The following is a 20173-nucleotide window of genomic DNA, read 5'->3' on the forward strand; positions in this document are numbered from 1 at the left end:
ATTGAGCTTCTATGTTTAAAAATTTGCATTTAATGAGGAAATGTCTACTAATTTTAATTGGCAAAATATGAATTTAATAAAATTAGGAGATTTTACTATCTTATACATATCTCTTAATTAAACTTTCTTTGTAGGGCCTTATAAAATACTAGGGATAGTAGATTATTCAATAATCATTTTTTTTTTTCAAATTGTGATATTTTGCGACTTGAGAGAGAAAAAGAGGAAGAGAGAAAAAAATGGATAAATAAAAAAAGAGTTGCAAATGAATATACAATTAAAAATTAGTTTTACTATAGTGTAGATTAAAGAGAAATAGAAGAAATAATATAGAGAGGGGGAGAGGTAAAATGTAAAGAGGGGTTAGATATGATAGAGATAAATAGGGAGAAATGAGTATCTATATATACGAGGAAGCAAGATATAAAGGTAGGGACATTGAAATAAAAAGAGGTTGTTTGTGAGTTGGATAGAGAAACATAAAAACATAAAATTAGAGAAGAATAAAGATTCTTAAATATGCTTGCAATATTGATTATTTGATATATATATTTCTGTGGGTGTAACCCTTGAATAGAAAGATATTGACATAAAATTAATAGATGAATATAAATCCATAAATACACTACTATATTAATCATTTGATATATATTTTACTACGGAAGTAACCCTTTTACACTTTAATAGGTTTGAGGGATAGAGAGATAAAGAGAGACTAGAGACTATGTAAGTTGGAGAGAGAGAGACATATAATCATAGAATTAGAAAGGAATAGAGATTCATAAATTTACAACAATATTGATTATTTGTATATATTTTACTATGGGCCTAGTGAACCTTGCACCCTTCAGTAGGGACATGGAGAGATCATGTGTGAATTGGAGAAAGAGACATATAGACATAGAATTAGAAAGGAATTAAAATAAAAATTCATAAATATACTAAAATAATGTGTGAATTGTAGAAAGAGATATATAAACATAGAATTAGAGAGGAATAAAAATAAAAATTCATAAATATACTACAATATTGTGTGAATTGGAGAAAGAGACATATAGACATAGAACTAGAGAGGAATAGACATAAAAATTCATAAAGTAAATTGGAGAAAGAGATATATAGACATAGAATTAGAGAGGAATAGAAATAAAAATTCATAAATATACTATAATATTGTGTGAATTGGAGAAAGGGGAATATAGGCATAGAATTAGAGAGGAATATATTTTTTATAATAAATATATTACAATATTAATCATATATATTTTACTAATTGTAACCTTTGCACTATTTTATAGGTTTGGAGGAGGACGGGGAAATAGACTATATAATATACTATAATATTGTGTGAATTAGAGAAAAGAAAATATAGACATAGAATTAGAGAGGAATAATTTTTATTTATTTTTAATAAATATACTACAATATTGATCATATATATTTTACTGAGTGTAACCCTTCACCATTTAATAGGTTTGAAAGAGGACAAGGAAAGAGACTTTGTGTGAGTTGGAGAGAGAAACATACAAACATAGAAAAGGAGGGACAAGAAGCTAAAAAGAGATGTGAAAATGTGTGTGAACTCTAGAGAGAAATATATAGACATAGAATTAGAAAAAAATAAAGATTCATAAACAAGAAGATAAAGAGAGACTGAAAATGTGTGAATTGGAAAGAAAAAATATATAGACATAGAATTAGAAAAGAGTAAACCCTTTCTACCTTTTTATAGTTTGATTTAATGTAATGTTCCAAATCTTTTAAATCTTCTCCTTTGTTGAAGACCCCAAACTTTTAAAAATATAAATCATCTCTAATCTTTTGCATTACAATTTTCTAAAAATTAAACTTTTAAAAGGTTCCGACAAATGCATTGGAAACCAAAGTGAGAGTCTCTTTTCAATCTTGTCAAAACACAATCCTGCCTCTTGAGAGAGAGGGAAGTATACTCCAAAATATCTTTAATAGTTTTAGAAAGGACAAAACAGAGTACAGAGTCAGACAATTGAGACCAAGTATCCTTACAATTGTCTACCTAGACAGCACACATCTATATTTTCTTAACCCCTCACATTCTGATACGATATACACACTGCAAACTGATATGATATATATACACAGTCCACGATGATGTGATATACACACAGTCCACATATACACAAGTGGGATTGTACTACTCATTGCTATCACCCTTCATCTGTTCCCTGAGAGTTTGGCCACCTTTGTGACCGAGTTCTTGATAGCCTTCATGCCCCAACTGCTCCTTTCGACTCTGCCCTCCTTTACTTCTACCTGCAATACAAATTCATGATCACTATTCACAGTCAATTAAATATATTCCTATGTAAATAAAATGAACTATCACTATTCACAATTTTGATAAATAATCACTATTCAAGATGAGAAAATATACATTATATCAAATATAAATTTCACTGTTAAGATAAGAAAATATCCCTTTTTAACATCACAAATCAAATAAGAAAATGTCTCGTTTTAACATCACAAATCAAATAAGGAAATTTCAAAAAATCTTCTCCTTCTTACATCATATCGAATGAGAAATCATATTTTCTTACACCAAATCAAATGAGATTTGAGTAAAGGAAGAGATATAAATAAGTAATGAGAACTATCGCTCTTCACAATCTTATAAATAATCAAGTCAACTTTATACAGCAAAAATCAAATTAGCAAGAGAAATCTCACTAATTAATAAGGGAACTATAGTAAGAGTACTGTCACTATTCACAATCTTGATCTTATACAGAAAATCAGATTAAGAGATATAGCGAGTAAAGGATAGTTCTCTTATGCACAATTATAATTAGCATTCAAACTCTTACAAGTCTTACATCAAATCAAACTGGTGACCAATGGATATTGTATCTCTTCCTCGCAGCAAATCAAGAGATATAGTAACTGAAGAGATATTTACTACAGCTTATGATAGGGATATGTACTAGAAATAGAACCAATTTGTAAAACTTAAAATTCAACTAATATCTATATGTACTTCTATATATAGAACTCCAGTTTCAATCAACTATATATATATGGAAATGATCTAACTAACTTCGTTCATTATAGTTCCTAATCCTTCTTAATTGATATGTCCAAATTTCTTCTGTAGGTGACCTTTCAGTTTTCCTGCATTTAGCCTACAGATCCTAATCCTACAGATCCTAATCCTTCCTAATTTAAGTATGTCTATAGTATTTCCAAATTTCTTCCATAGTTGAGTAAAGAACTTAAAACTAACCTTTCAGCTTTCCCACATTTAACCCACAGTTCCCAATCCTTCCTAAAATATATGTCCAAATTTTGTCCAAATTTCTTCTGTACCTTTCAGCTTTCCAACATTCTAAAGTGCATTTAAAAAGTTTGCCTAAAACCCTCCACTAAAACCCTCCACTAAGACTCTAAATAGCAGCTCACAAAAAAAAGCAAGACCCCAAATAATAGAACCCAAATAACAGCTCACCAAAAACTTCACAAATGGACCAATCATAGGTTTCCTTCTATGTCCACGCAGCTTCACCATCAGAGGAAGGGTCGGGTTAACCGTGATGGGCACTGGACTCCTCCTCCCTGTGGAGTTCTGAAAATTAACACTGATGGTTCTTCCCGTGGGAATCCTGATCCGGCTGGTATTGGCGGAGTGGCTCGTTGTAGTTCTGGGGAGTTAAATTTTTCTTCTCAGTTCATAAGGGTGATTATACTAACAATCTCATGGAAGCTCAGGCTATTTTATATGCTATGGAACAGTGTTGCTTGCGGGGATGGAGTAAGATTATTTGTGAGTCTGATTCCCAGGTGGTGGTGAACATGCTTTCTTCGCAAGAGCTTGAGGATGTTAGTTGGCAGCTGGCCACTGTTGTTAAGCAGATTCTTTTCTTCTCTTCCTCTTTTCAGTTCATTAGGTTCATGTATATTCCTCGTGAATGGAATAGAACTGCTGATTGTTTAGCCAAATGGACTTCTAGTCATGATCCGGGTTGGAATATTAGGGATAAGGGGCAACTGTCCTTTGAGATGGTGCAAGAATTTGATGATCTTGTTGCTCAGGATCGAGCTCCTTGTTGAGGTCTCCTTGTTGTATTCCTTTCTGTCTTAATAAATTTTTACCCCTCTTTTTGCTAATCAAGAAAAATAAAGAACTTTGTACACACATACCCAATTTTTAAATTTTTTTTTGTAGAACCAAGCTACAAAATTCTTGATGACATCTATTCACAATCTTCACATATTTATGAACCTGATTACTATTCATCAGCTTTATACCTATTTACAATCTATATATATACTTCAAATATATATATGTATTTGAAACAAATAAGAAGAATAATTACTATTCACAATCTTCATATACTGATAAAAAAATACATAGATATTCATAAAAGTTAAAAAAAGGATTGGAATAATGATAGGTGATTATAGTACCCTCTGCAAGGCGTTCCTGGGCTTCCAAGCTCTTTCCACCAGTCCCACCTGGTACAACAGTTTCTCCAGCCCTCGCCTTTTCATCCAACTGATTTCTATTCTGCTTAGACGCCATTCTTTCTTTCTTCCTTCCTTCTAAACTAATTAAAGCCAAAATTTCCCTTCTTTTTCTCGTGTAATATATAGAGAGCCATTTGGGTATTTATATGTGTTGGAAAAGAGTGAAGATAAGAATGGTAGGGAATAGGTGTAAGGGTACGTGGGGAATGTAAATGGAGTTTTCATGTTGGGAAGACAACACAGCCAAATACTCGACAATGTCTCTTCCTTCGAGGGGCTCATTTTTCTCTGCATCATTCTGCTCCTCCTAAAAATACGTGTGTATGCTCTGCAAATTCTTTTCCATGCTTTGCTTTTTGAGATTGTTTTGACAGCTATTTTTTGGACATGGGAAATTGATTGGATGTGTGAGTTTTTTGTGGTAATTGGTCCAAATTTAGATTATTTACAGTGTTACACGGGGACTCACACCCCCTTCTCAAATCTCAGAGTACCTGTCCTCGAGACGTCCCAGCAACGGGTACTCACGTACCTAAGTACCCCCACCTCTACTATTCTGCAACCATGCTGATGCTAGTATGGGGACTTGGATTTCTATTTGACTTTTGCTCTTTGAATGTTACTATTAGGTATGTAATATGTTACTATGTTGAATGTTCAATGGTTCTAGGTCATGTTGAAATTTGGCTATGTTCAAATATTTTAATTTGGTTTGTTCTACTGAAACATCATTTTATAACAAGCATTTCAAGTTCTATATGTATACTATACAACACTCCTCCCTACCCCATCCTCCCCTGGCCATCCCCTGCTGTCCAAAAAATGAGGCCCATTTTCCCCCCATTCTAGAAACTCGTTCCGATGTTCTGCCATCTCGGCGTACCCCAAAACTGGGGTAACATTGATTATTTATTATCATTTGTTAATGTCAAATAGATTCAAATCCATAACGTGAGACTCATAGTTAGGGGGCGCTGTCTATGCAGAAGCCAAAACGTACTTTTGTTAAAAAATTAAAAAAAATGCATAACAGTTTTATGAATTTTAATTTATTAAAAAATACAAACAAATTGGTGTACATTTTGATCCCTCCATAGCCAAATCCCAATTATTGATGCAGTTGTTGGTGTGGTGTGTGAGCGATCTTGCTTTTGATCTTTTGATTCAAATTTATTATGGTAAAAAAATATTGAACACATGATTATTAATTCATTTTTTTTAACAAGTAATTTTTTGCTTTCAATTAGTCTTTTTGATTTCCAATATATTTAGTTTCTAGTTTGTTTAGATTTAGATAATTCTAATATAATTAGTTTCCAAATTATTCTGCTTAGTTTGAATTGAGATGGTTGTACTTTTTCAATTTGGATAATTTTATTACATGTTTCTTTTCAAAAATTTAATGTATTTAGTTTTTAACTAAATTTTCTTCTTAGATTTCAATTTAGTTATCTTTGTCTAGATTCAAATGATTTAAAAAAAACTTAGGTTTCAAAAAAGAGAAGTCTTTTATGTCATACAATTCAAATAACTTAATTTTAGTATGTCAACTTTAAGAACAAAACTTTGTAGGTTGTATTGTTTTATATTATCTACTTTGTACTTAAGTTTTAGATATTATGATCACTTCAAAACTTGTTTTCACTTAAGCAAAAACTTTAATAATATGACTAATTTTATGACTTATATTTTATTTGATTATAAGTTTGCAAGGGACTAGATCTATTAAAAACAATGGAGCTTACTTAGTAATTAAACATCTTAACTTTAGCCAATTGAGATATTTAACTTTTCAAAATTTGAAAAACAGATTTAATGGATACATTCTTCTACTTTCTAATCACATTTATTAGAAACTTTTGTATCATTCATAGAAACAATTCAGAGGTTAAATTTTATGCATTATTCTAGAATATTGTATTCGAACATTTGTATTAGCTAATAGTAATTTCTTATAATAAATTTATTTCTTTTTATTTCTTTTTTATATGTAAGAATTGAGTTTACTATTATCTAAATTAGTATATTATAAATTCAAATATATAAAATTTTAAATTTTTTTATTAAAAAAAAATGAAATGTTGATTGATGGAAGTATAAATAGGATAACAAGATATTGAGAGGGGAGGGTGAACCAAAATCTTAAACGCTTTATCTTTTTAACAATTCATTCACACATTCACCAATTGTCTTATCCATGTAAGACTTGTAAAAGTAAACTTGTTGTAACATGTAGATCTAATCTATCACATGCATGAAAATAAACACAACACAATATTTGATTACCCAGAAAACCTCCAAGGTGAAGGTAAAACTAGGGAGGGGATGACACCCACAAATATTTACTGTTGCACTAATAAAGTTACCATGTTAAGGTTACAATATTTGACTATAATATATGATCTACCCTATTAAAAGTTTTTGAGACTATTAGGTCTCACCTTGTTAGAGGATTTCACAAGCTTACAATAAAGTAAGGACTTTGTAAGGAGATTTACAAAGATCTTTTAAGACCACTTTATTAAGAGATTTACCCTTGTTCAAGTTAACTAGAATTGATTCAGTACCTGACTCTCAATTTGCTCTGTAAGCTAATTTTGAGTCTTTTATTTGCAAACTGATCCTCTCTTCTAATTTGATAAGGCTTTTCTTCCCTTTCATTGCACTGATTTGGTCTCTTTTTCTACTAAGAGATAACATAACACTTCTACTTGACTTTTGATATGATCTTGATCCTTCACTTCACTATTCACATATTACTCCTCTCTTCATATCGTCCATCACACTGTATCTTATTGATATTGTTCGCATATCTCACTCTAGGTTAAAATCTTCTCTATTTAAATAGTTTCATAAAGAGTTTTCTAGATGCTTCCATATTTTGCCTCTTCATCTGAGTCATTGATCATAAAACATAGGGATCTATGAACTACGTCATAAACACATAAAACTCTTTGTAACAACCTCTACAAATATTCAATGTTCCTTCCATGTCATCTTGAAAATGGTTTACCTCAAAGTTTGTATCATTTCTAATGTTTATGTAAACTTTGCATTGCTCAACATGTTGTTGATTCCTAGTTTGTATTGTACTCGACACTAACTATGTAACTTGACACTTATATGTTTGAATTGTTTGGTAGGTGTTGAACTTGGCTTGTATAGAAATACTCGGCGACAACATACTTGCTCAACTCCTATAGAGCTCAGTATATATATAAGTTTATATAGATGACGAGTAGGCTATTTAGAGTGGCTCGGTCATAGTGATGACCATCTGATTCTACCTAGTAAATGACTAAGTGTTTGACACTAATAGAAAAAAATAGTTAGATATATCAAAAATAGCCCCCTTTGACATTAGTGGCAAAAATACTTTGTCATGATTACATCATTACAAATACAATATGATATGAGTACTCCCCCTAAGTCTTATGACTTATGCTGAATGAATAATGAATAAACAATGTATAAATAAACACTTATACACATACTCCAAGTAGTCTGATATCATAGTGTCATACCCTATTTTCCTATTGAACTTTGCACTTTATTTCACATTGATTTGTCAATTCCTCCTATATTAACTTTCTATTGCATGACAAACAATCATTTCCCTTTGTTTTTGTCACTTATGTCATGACTGCTAGGGTTGAATGGGTGAAAGAAAACCATATTTATCAATGAATGTTTGATGAACTTGGGTGTTCATGGAAAGTGCATGATCCCAAATAGTTCTTTCTACCTCCCAAGTGTGATTCTGCAACTATATCTATGTTGCTAAGTCAATTAAGCTATCAACCATTGAATGATTGTGATATTCTTTGATAAGATCATATGATGATTGCATTTCCCTTTGCATGACCTCCAAATAAGGTATTAACATAGCTTGAATAGATGTCAATTTGGATCTCATGTTTTTGTCAGCTACATGAAGCTCGACCAATTTTTCTTGAGCATTCAGTAACTTGTCATAGTGTTCAATACTAGATTCTATTGACTGCAAAATAATGTTTTTGGATCTCTATATCTCGGACCAAATCTATTGAATTTGTGCCTCAATGTCATTTGTAAATCTTGGCACACATGACAAAATGTTGTACAAATGATGTACCCTCTATATAATTTTTGTCATATTATGTACATGCTCTTATAACTGAACTTTCTGCTCAACAATCATTGTGGAAACTTTATCTACAACCATATTTTAAAATTTTCTCACTAACCACTCCATTAGCTTCTCATTGGATTCTATATCACCAACATTTACTTGTTCAACAATATTTACAAGTTGGGTAATTTTGAGGCTTCACCATTAAAATTTTGAATATCAAAAGCATCAACAAAAATGTTTTTAACATCATATAGCACTTTTTTTTGTTTATGCTCCCTTCTTATCTCTTCTTGCTTCTTCTTCTTTTCCAAAATTTCTTATAACAAAGTTGTTTTCTCCAATGTAATATTTGCCAAATCTAATGTGACATTTCAATTACTTCAGCCAGACTAACTTCAGTATCAAGTGAGGTTTCTTAAATTGATTTACCTTTCCCCAGTGAAGGAGTGTTGTTGCTCGACACTGTTTTGGGAGTTGGTGAGGGGGTTTCACCACTCGGTTGTGTTGGTGCATTGATGCTTGAGACAACAATAGTTTCACTCAGCTCAACTTTACTTGACTCTTTATTTACCTCAGTGTGAGATGCTAACACAATTTGACTTTCTACACTTGTGTCCTTTATCTCTGCCTCTTTAGATGTCTTCGCGAGCCTTGATTGCTTCGCCTCTAGAGTTTCAAGGGCGTTGGCATGTACTCATGACATGTTGTCTTGTGGAATCGGTGCACCTAAGCTTTCTCCACTACTATGATCGTCTTTGATGATCACTATCTCAATTCCTTTCTCTGTATCTACTATCTTAGTGGATAACACAAAAATGTTTTTCTAAAGCAATTCATCTTGTTGTGCTAAAACTTCAATTTTATTTTGTAATATCATAAACATTCTATACTTAGGAGAAAATATGTTCCTATACTTCTCTAAAAATGTTTCCATCTAATCTTGTGACGGATCAGGCATAACCTTGACTAGGGTGTCAGTTCTTATATTTTTCTCTTCCACTTCTCCTTGATGCCACCTTCTTTCAAGTGTATCATACAAATCTGTGGGTATCTTCTTTTCAATTTAATTTGGAGCTAACTTATGATTATAAATCATATCTATCCTAGCCTCCTCAACTTTGGTTCTATCAATATTATCCAATGTGTTATATTTAACAAGTCTAAAAATGGATAATCTTGAAGATCTTCTAAGATCTACACATACCTCATCAATGTATCTTGTTCACCATGTGGGTGGTCATTTGACCAATATCCTTGTCTTTGGTTTAGATACACTGAGCTCAGTAGTCTCTACTACTCTTTATTTTGCAATTTGCTCGGTACTAGTAGCTGTCCTAGTCCATGGCTTAGTTGGTGGTCGAGGAGAGAGGCGTGTCACCATTGGCTTCTTTACAATTCTTTTAGCTTTCTTGCTAGGTGGAGTGACAACAACTGGGGCTTTACCCTTGTCTCCTTCTTCTTCTTCCTTTTCCTCATCACCACTACCCTTTTCTTCATCTTCTCCAAGACCTTGTGTGATCTATAGTAGTTCCTTGCCTTTGCCTAGGGTGCCTAGTTTTTCCTGTAGGTATTCAATCATTATCTTACTTTTCTTCTCCTTTGAAGCTATCTTAATATTCATACTTATTTTGGCCTTAGCTTCCTCATATTTTTCAAAAGATTTACCCTTGGTGTCTATTTCTCCTTTCAATAGCGCAACAATATTTGCATTCACTAAGTCACTATCAATTTCATTAACATAACCTTATAACTAAGCCTTCCTCGACTTTACTGCCTATACAAACATGTATTATCTATATCTACAAGAAAACATATATCATTGTAATACCTAGTTACCAATTCTTCAAGTATTCTCATCCTCATATTCATTCTTTGCTTGAATTCCTCAAAATAAGTATCCATGACATTCTCAAAATTTGCTCCTAATTGAGTAATGTATTCACTTATTTGTCTTCTCACTGGTTTTTTTTGTTTCCAAACAATATCACCAATACTAGGAAAATATTTTTGTATATAAAAGAAAATGCACATAACGAGGGATCCAAACTTACACATTGAATTCTTTAATTTTTTGATGGATGCCCAATTTTTTGCCAATTACAGTCTATGAAGCTCGACAAGATCATATTCATGATCTTTCATCACTAATTTCCATGCTTGATCCATTGCCATACACAACATATTGTTCAGTCTTCTTGACTAGTAAAGTTTGTGAGCTATAACCTTCAAAGAAAATTTGACTAATGAATCATTTTTTTTGTAATGGACAAACCTTGTCCATTCCAATCGGTACCTATGTTTTCCTCAATTTCTTCTCTACTTAGGAATCACATAGTTTTCTTCTTGTCTAGGGTTGGATAGCCTATAACCTTGTGAATTATATTCTCTGTGATCTCAATGGGTCCATTCTATAACTAAAACTTCATGTCGTGAATCCTTCTTAGAATAATTTTGATCCATTCAATATTGAAATTTTTAGGGAACTCTAAGGTACGAGTTAACCCTCTCTTTTTGAAAACTTTGAATTCATCCTTCAAGATTCCTTCATTACATAACTTCTCATATGATGCTCTCATTTCATAATCTCCTACTTCTCCGATCTTACACATAACAACTCCTTACATCATGAAGCATAATAACCTTGGGTGGTATAAATGATAGCGCACCCATTGAATCTCCTTTCATTGCAATTTCTGGACTAGTACAAAAAGTTGGTGGAGGACAAGTGTCACTCTTCACCAATTGAATTTTACTAATCTCTTGGCTCATTCCAATGATGCATGAAGCTGCCATTTTCTATTTTTTAGGGTTCAAAAGTTTTTCTTTCTTCTAAATTACTTGGCACAGCTTAGATCTTCACTCAATCAATCTTCTCGTCTTAGATTTGTTCCAAATCACCTTAAAATCTTTTGCTAGTCACTCAAATTTCCAAATTGCTCTGTGCTCTTGAAATATGTACGCAAGGTGTGAAATAATGTCTTCAAATTATGATATATACCTTCTTTTGGTCAATTTGGGGTCTCCATTAATGTTGTTTACTCAGGTTGGTGGAATCTAGTTGTCTCGGTCGACATTGGTGCCTTCGAACTAGGTCTTTACTATACAACTTGGTCTCTTCCATCTGAATAAACCTTTACACCAATTTATTTTTGACGTACTTGGTCCATGTTGCAATGCTCATTCAACATAGACAATTTTATTGATGTTTGACATTGTTTGTATAAATGATTCTAAATATATTCTTATGCATCTTTACATATGCAAATATGAAATTTGGCACATTGCATGTTACAAGCTAATGTATGATATATTATTTAAATATACAGTTCCATACATACCTCTCTTTCTTAGTTTGAGATGACATGATCACCTTCTCCACTGGATTAGATGACCTCAACTCCATTTGCTCCACTATTTTCATCTTTTTCTTTCTTTCTCAATGTTTGATTCATCACCTTCTTTACTTGTTCAATGTCCACTTTACCTTTACCTTTGTCTTTGATGTGATTTTTTGATGATACTTGAGTCCTGCAATTCTTTCTTGAATGTCTAAACTTGTGACACTTGGAACATGCATTGTTAGGTGCATAATTTTGCCTCTGATAACTAGTAAATTTGGGTTTAGGATTTTTCATACCATGTTTACTTCAACATATTTTTGTAGTATGACCAAGTTTTCCATAGTAATAGCATGTTGGTTTTCCCTTAGACTTTGCATTCCTGAATTCTCCATTCCTAGATGATTCTCCTTGCTCGGTGCATGAATGTCCTGAGCCATCAGTACTGACAGATGACTTCATAAGTTCTTCATAGTATTTCATTGCTTCATTTGGTTTGTTGAATCATTCCATAAATTCTTTCTTAGTTTTCAGTTCATTTCTATGATCTAGAATTTTTTATTTCCACATCCTTTTGGTTTAATTCTTGATTTGCAAGAATTAGTTGATTTATCATGTCCACTTGAGTATTTGTGAGATTTTGTACATTTGATATCCTTTCTTTAAGTCTGGTACCCATTACCCTTTTGTCTTCCTCAACCATATCCTTGTCTTCTTTAGCTTTCTTCTTACATTCGATCACTTCACACAATCTTACTGATTGGATTTCATGTTCCCTTTTCAATCCTCTTATTTATTCAATGAAGAGTTTGATCTTTTCGAGTAGATTTGCACATGCTTTGTCATTTGGATTAATTGGTTGAAATAGTCCTTCACCCTCAACTTCTTCATAGGAAAATTGTTTATTGTGGATAGCCAATTCCTTTCTTCTTTTTAGGGATTTCTTCAGATCTTGTCTTTTTTTCTCAAGTTTTTGCAATATGATTTGGATATCAACCACCTAATTGTCAATAACCTTGTTTGGTTTATAAGCCTCCATCTTCAAGTGATTAAGCTTCTCTAAGAGAACCAATGCTCTGATACCAATTATTGATTGATGGAAGTATAAATAGGATAACAAGATATTGGTTGGGGGGAGGTGTTGAATCAGAATCATAAACACTTCATCTTTTCAACAATTCATTCACACATTCACTAGTTTTCTTATGCATGTAAAACTTGTAAAAGTAAACTTGTTGTAACATGTAGATCTAATCTATCACATGCATGAAAATAAACAAATAACACAACATTTTTCTACCTAGAAATCCTCCAAGGTGAAGGTAAAACTGGGGTGGGGATGACACCCACAAATCTTCACTACTGTAGTTATAAAGTTAACCTATTAAGGTTACAATGTTTAACCATACTATATGATCTATCCTGTGAAAGGTCTTCATTGTTAAAAGCTTTTGAGACTATTATGTCTCACCTTGTTAGAGGATTTAACACTTAAAATAAAGTAAGGACTCTGTTAGGAGATTTACAAAGATCTGTTAAGACCACTGTGTTAAGAGATTTACCTAGACTCAAGTTGACTAGAACTAATTCAGTACCCGATTCTCAATTTTCTCCGTAAGTTGATCCAATAAAGGTTTTCTTCCCTTTCACTACACTAATATGGTCACTTGTTCTACTAAGAGATAAAAAATCACTTCTATTTTACTTTTGACCTAATCTTGATCCTTCACTTCACCATTCACATATTACTCTTCTCTTCATATCATCTATTACACTGTAGCTTATCCACGTCGTTCACATATCTCACTCTAGGTTAAAATCTTCTCTATTTAAAGAGTTTGGTAAAGAGTTTTCTAGTTGCTTCCATATTTTGCCTCTTCATCTAAGTCGTTGATGAAAAAACATAGGGATCCAAGGATAAATTTAGTGGCTAATATTTTCTAATTAGATAATCTCACTCATCGGGGACCCTAGATTTGGCTAATTTTTTTACACTTTTAGGGTGTCCATGTCACCTACACTTGAGCGAAATTGGGTCCCATGCTTAGGCTAATTGCCAATAATAATATATAAGTATTTATATTTTAGTGATGACTTCGCCAATGGAATCTAATTTTTCTATGTAGTAATTTAAAGATATTCACCTATAATTTTCAAGGCTTGTCTTAATTGATGGTCATATTCGCTAGTATTTGGTAAAAATTTAAGTTACACTACATACGAAGTATGTAGATTTGACACGTGTCTCTATTCTAAAGACTTTTTTATGAAACTTTTTATCCTTTCTCACTTTGCCATGAAATAGATTTGATTAGGGACACATGTCCTTTGGGAACTTTCTTTAAAACTTGGTATCCTTTTAAAAGTTTGGCTTAAAATAGGATTTAGGTCATTGTTCTAGGATCATCCTATGGTTAAAAATAATAGAGGTGCTTCCCGCAAACCACCATTCAAAAATTTGGAGGGAAAATGTAATGATAAAAGTGGGTTAAATTTAACTTTAAAGTTTGATAATTAATTAGGCTCCATATTATAATAATAATAAAATCATTATTTCTAGGTATGTGTACTTTTTTCCACAATTTTCATCAATAATGAAAGATTCACTAGGATTTTATAGAATTTTGATATGATTGAAAAATAATCGCCAATAATTTCCTACATTGCTCAACATTTACTATCTCTGATACTCAACATGTTGTTGATCCTCAGTCTATACTGTACTCATAACTAACTATGTAACTTGGCACTTATATGCTTGAACTACTCGGTAGGTGTTGAAATTTGCTTGTATAGAAAATACTCGGCGACCACATACTTTCTTGGCTCCTATAGAGCTCAGTATATACAAGTTTATATACATGACTCAACTTATATAGACTAGCTCAGTCATAGTGATGATCATCTAACTCTACCTAGTAAATGACTAAGTGTTTGACACTAATAAACAACAATAGCTAGAGATACCAACATAAAATTAAATTAATATATAATATTTATATATTTTGTGTAAGAAAAAATTTAATTTATTTATAATAAAATATTTATTTAGATAATATGTATTTTATATTTTTTTATAGTTAATTTGTTTCATTAACTAAGCTCTAAGAAAAATAAAAAATATATAAATCATCACCAATCATAAATCTAGTGACTATTCAATTTTGTTTCATATTGTATTAATTTGAAAGTATAAAAGTGAAAGTTATATTTAAATCTCCTATCAACACTTAATTTTTACTAGCAAAATCATGGATGCAAAAAATAAGAAATACCACTATTATATGAGAACACTTGATGCTAAAGATTGGTAGAAGCTTCTTATTACTATTCTTCAACTTTAGTGCAGATTATCAATTATGACAAAAGAAAATTTTACTTTTTCAATATTAAGGTGAATCTCTAGAGGAAAATCATTTAGATTCTAGGATGTTTGTCTATTGATTATTTGTGGTTGTCACTTATAGTAAAAGAGGTGACCCCTTAATTCTAGAACTGAACTCTTTAAAGGATTCAAACAGTGGAAGGGGAAATCCATAGTAATGAGGGTAAGTTACAACTATTTTTTGCCTCCTTGTAAGGTATCCATGTTTACTTCCTACCATTATTTAAGATTGTCAAGGGTGTGATAGACATTATTTTTTATTGTCAAGGGTATGATGGACAAATGGAGAAAATGCAACAAATTTTCCCATGGATCGGAATGAAGAAGAAGACAATAACTAGCCTCATGAATTGGAATATTGTGTGCAAACCCATGTTCATGGAAAACTTGGAGATATAAAAGATTATCAATCTTAATAAAGGGTTGTTAGCTAAGGTGGGTTGGCTCCTCATTATTGACAAGGATGATTGGTGTAAGATTATGGCTTCATTAGTTTGTGCTTTTTTATGATGATTAAATCAAACAGACATTTGACATGTTCCAAAATATGGGTCAATATTATCAAGAGAAGAGGTCTATTAAAAGAGGGAGTGAAGTGGAAAATTGAAAATGGGAAAAAAAATCTATTTTTTGGAAGATAATTGGTTAAGGGAAAAACCCTTGGCCTCAAGCGAATTTTTCCATCTTATGATATAGCTTAAGATTCATTTTGGAAAGATTGTGGCTAACTATATATCTCCCTTTAAAAGATGGAAAAAGTTGTTTGCGTTTAAATTCAAAAATTTTAGTGTGGTTTCTATGAAATTTCTTGTAAAAATATTCTTTGGGGTTTGTTTAAAGATTGAATACCCTTAGAAATTTCCTAATTGTCTAAGCCCTTTGTTATTTTTTTCTTGGCACAGGCATGTTTTAATTCTAAGTTACTTTTTGAGTAATTTAAGGTGAGGGTTGTTTTATCATTAGGCAGGGTCATTTTATTCCTAATTCTATAACTTTGTGTCGTAAACCCCACATCATTTTATATGTCATAAGTCCTAAGTTTTCATGTGCATTAGTTGTGTTTTAATGTCTGTCCATAGAGAAAAAATCAACTATCATCGTATCTTCGTGTCTCTGACACTTTTCAAAATAGAAATATGAGATGTGGACACATGGTATCGACTGGGCCTAAGGTCTCTCGACAACATCTTATAACTGAAGGAACAAATCAATGATGGTCATAATTTTTTTTTCTAACATTGTCTCACATTAAAATGCAAGATCTTGCCAACTGGCAGTTGAGGGCCCATGTTGTTTAAGTCAATATTAAAATGAATGAAGGAGGATCAATGGATATCATGTTTTGGTGCACCTTACAAGGTCTCTTATGAAAATATAAGATTCATATGTGTGACAGAGGGATATAAAATGTTTCTTTTGTGATTTATTCAAACAAAGAAATGATCATACAATCATCATATTTTTGGAGATCTGACAATTGATCTCCAAAAAATATGCAATGCGACCACATGTCTCATATGTTGCATGCATAGAATGGACATGCCCCACTGTGAAACTTTCATGAAATTGATCATTATCTTGAAAAGGTGCACAAGATCTTGCCATATTGAAACAATCCATGAGGAGGATTACTTTGTCATGGAGGAGCATGTTTCAACAATAAAAGGTGGACCTAGAAGATCAACAAGTATCATGTTTTTGTGAGCCTTGTAGGCTCTCTCAAAAAAATATGAGATCATTACACATGGTGTGGGGATCAGAAAAGGAAGAAGTCAACAAGACTAAGTTATTAGTTAGACTTGAGTGTAATTGGTCCATGTAGTTTCTATTGGTGTACTCAGAGCTTTACCTATGAAATCTGAACTCAACGAAGGAGGATTGTACGGTGGTTGTGTTTTTCTAAGCTTGTCAAAGTTCCTCTGAAATGTCCCTTTTTCTGATTTTTTATGATATTTAAAGCCTCTAATCAGATTTTCAAAATCAAACAACCAATATTACAAAGATCCACCAATTTCTCAATAAACCCCAAATCGGGTATGTCCGAAATAGTGCCAAAAACTTCACAACTTCACATATTATTAATAAATCTGAAAATGAACATTTTTACAGAAATTTCAGCAGAATAAAGGCCTACAAAATGACATTTCTAGATCTGTATAGCATTTACGCAACAGCTCACAAATGTAGGACAAAAACTATGCTCATCGAGATCCCGAAATTAACACAAAAATGCTCGAAAACACCACAAAAACACTAATAATCTATCTCAGAAGTTTAACCACATCCCAATACATATATTCAGCTCTATTTTAACATCTTAAAGTCTTAAATACAGCAGCAACCCAAACTGATATGAAATGCTCAACCGAAAACACCAAACTCTTACAAAAAAATTCGAAAACCCACAAATTTGCACTATTCAGCACAAGAGAAAACTCTGCATGAGCTTGCACATGGAATGGATTCAAACTCCCATCCTTAGCCTTCCTAAAAACTTGCAAACTCCCATCCTTGGGTGTACTTCTCCACAGGTTTGGCAGCCTCTGAAGAACAACAAAGAAATAAGCGAAAATCAAGTTTTTGGAATGAGCCCAAAATGCCTCCAAATCTCTTAAAAGAGGGCTTAACCCTAACTCACATCCAAGAGGGGTTAATAAAACATATTTTAATAATAATTTTTATTTATTAGTCCATTGGTTTCTAAAGATTAGCCCCTTTTGCCAAAACTTCACCTTTTTTGGGCCTGCCTGCATTAGCAAAGATTATTATTTTTAAATATTTGAAAAGGGGACATGACATCCTCACAAAAATGTGAGATGATGCCATGTTTCTCAAGGGTTGGCTTTAACACAAAATAATGCTCAAGATACTAAAGGGGTAGGATTTTTGTATGCATGAGGAAATTGGACGATGATCTTTTTAACTAAGAAGTAAAGGTGCTCAATGGTTAATTAGTAGTATCATGATAAAATATTGTCCCCTTCCTTAGATGAGGATCAATTACCCTTACATTTTTTTGGCTCTCACATCTTTTTTATTATGAAAATTTTTTTGGAGTTGATGAAATCCAACTTTGAAGACACCCAACATCACCTGCATGCAAAAACTTGTCAAAGGGAAGCCAAGGAGAGAAGAGCGTGGAGCAAGGGAAAAACCATAAATGGACATGAGAGAGAAAATATGCAAACACAAGAGAAAATGCATTTACAGTGAGAATGCCATGTTATGATGTGATGGTGAAAATACAATGAAGGAGCTCGAATATAAAAAGCTCCAGGAATCTCCTAAAACAAGCTAGAAGATGCCAGGAGATAAGTGTGACAACTAAGCATACTTCCTCTTGAGGTGGAAAGTCCTCGAACAATGTGAGAGGATGAGTATGACTTAGGAGAGAACAAACTTCCATATTGTCAACAACTTATAACAAACTCCTAGGCTACAATAAATAAATGAATGCATTTACCTAAGTAAGCTTAAGTAAATAGAATAAAGAAATAATAATTAATTATTTACTCTAACACCCCCCCTTAAGTGCAACTTAAGGAAATGTCTTAAGCTCACAAAACTAAGAAATGAAAAATGGGTCCTAGCAATGAGGCCATGTTAGGTACCCATGTACAATGCAAAATATGCAACCTCTGAAAGTGGGGAAAGAGAGAAAACCACGTGGGAAAAACCCTCCTCGAAAAAGAGGTAAGAACCTAGTGAAGAATTGAAGAAGCCTCCAACTAGGGGAATGTCCCCTAAAATAGGAACAAGGAGTGATCATGTAGAGCATCACTGAAGCAAGAAGAACCGCAAAATTTGCCAAACTGCTAATTTGAAGAACCTTCATGGAAGAAGCCACGAACCAAGCATGTCTATATGGTAGATGATCCATCTCACCGAAATGCATAGTTAGCCAACCACTGAAATCGCCTTATACATAGGATCAACCACTAAATACATAGTTCACACTATCGAACCATCGAACCATGGATGCATTAGAACAATAGCATAACCCCCCCTTAATGCAGATAGGGTGAGATGATAGGCAACTGAGAAGGTGGGCCAAAGTCTCCTACAAACGAACTAAGAACGATGAGAGAGGGAAAGAGGTACAAACACCCATAAAGACACGGTCAAACTGACTCTGCATGGGGCTAATGTCATGGAAGGGACACTCACTTGACAAGGGAGAAGGCCTAAAATAGCGAACAACTATCCCCCCCATGGTGCTTTATAAAAATAGTGCAAGTACAACTGACTCAAAACAATGTTCATGACCCCCAAAATGCAAGAGTGACACTTTATCTCAGTGTGATACATAAAAGTGCTTCAAAAATGATAGCTACAATGATCAAAACTTAAAACAGACTGCAACAAAACATAGTACAACCCAAAACAAAAGAAACCATGCCAGAAAAATGATCCTCGGGCCTAAAACCCTCAAGATATCCACCATATAGCAAAAATGCTAAAAATATGATAGAAAGAGCATGGGCCAAAATCTAAAGAAAAGGACCACATTTTTGAAAAGGTAACAAAACCAGCTTTGCAAAAATATAAAGTTTTCAAAAAATTGACATGGGATGCAAAAGATATACTTGCCAGAGTCAAAAATAGAACTTCAGACTTCAACTAAAAAAATGGGCAATGAAAAAGCACCAAAACCTAAAAATAACTACACCAATGTCTCTATCTCGGAACCAATTTTTTGGCACTTCTTTTGGATTGTAAAAATACCTCTGTATGCTCAAGTTATGGCCAAACAACTACAAGTACATCCAAAAGTGACCCTAGAGAGGTGCAAGGGCTAAGATGTTGATGATGTCATGCTGATGTCAGCAATTC

At 32.8% G+C, this 20173-nt stretch overlaps 1 protein-coding gene across 1 annotated transcript; it reads right to left on the reverse strand.

The window, feature by feature from the left end:
• Nucleotides 1–1944: 1944 nt before the first annotated feature.
• Nucleotides 1945–4597, reverse strand: LOC149543823 (protein SLE2-like). The gene is made up of 2 exons (XM_089796324.1): nt 4444–4597; nt 1945–2292 (listed from the first exon to the last, which is right to left on the reverse strand). The coding sequence occupies exons 1-2, from the start codon at nt 4556–4558 to the stop codon at nt 2174–2176; spliced, it is 234 nt and encodes a 77-aa protein (XP_089652450.1). The 5' UTR covers nt 4559–4597; the 3' UTR covers nt 1945–2173.
• Nucleotides 4598–20173: the final 15576 nt, after the last annotated feature.

The sequence above is a fragment of the Cupressus sempervirens genome, chromosome 8 (assembly GCF_028749045.1).
Source record: "Cupressus sempervirens isolate cs-2001-9-10 chromosome 8, ASM2874904v1, whole genome shotgun sequence".
Classification (NCBI taxonomy): Eukaryota; Viridiplantae; Streptophyta; class Pinopsida; order Cupressales; family Cupressaceae; genus Cupressus; species Cupressus sempervirens.

Excerpts from the sequence above, each read along its gene's own strand:
- LOC149543823 (XM_089796324.1), bottom strand. The coding sequence starts at position 4,558 with ATGGCGTCTAAGCAGAATAGAAATCAGTTGGATGAAAAGGCGAGGGCT. Across the intron at positions 2,293-4,443 it reads CCAGGAACGCCTTGCAGAGG|GTAGAAGTAAAGGAGGGCAG; the intron begins GTACTATAATCA and ends TTTGTATTGCAG.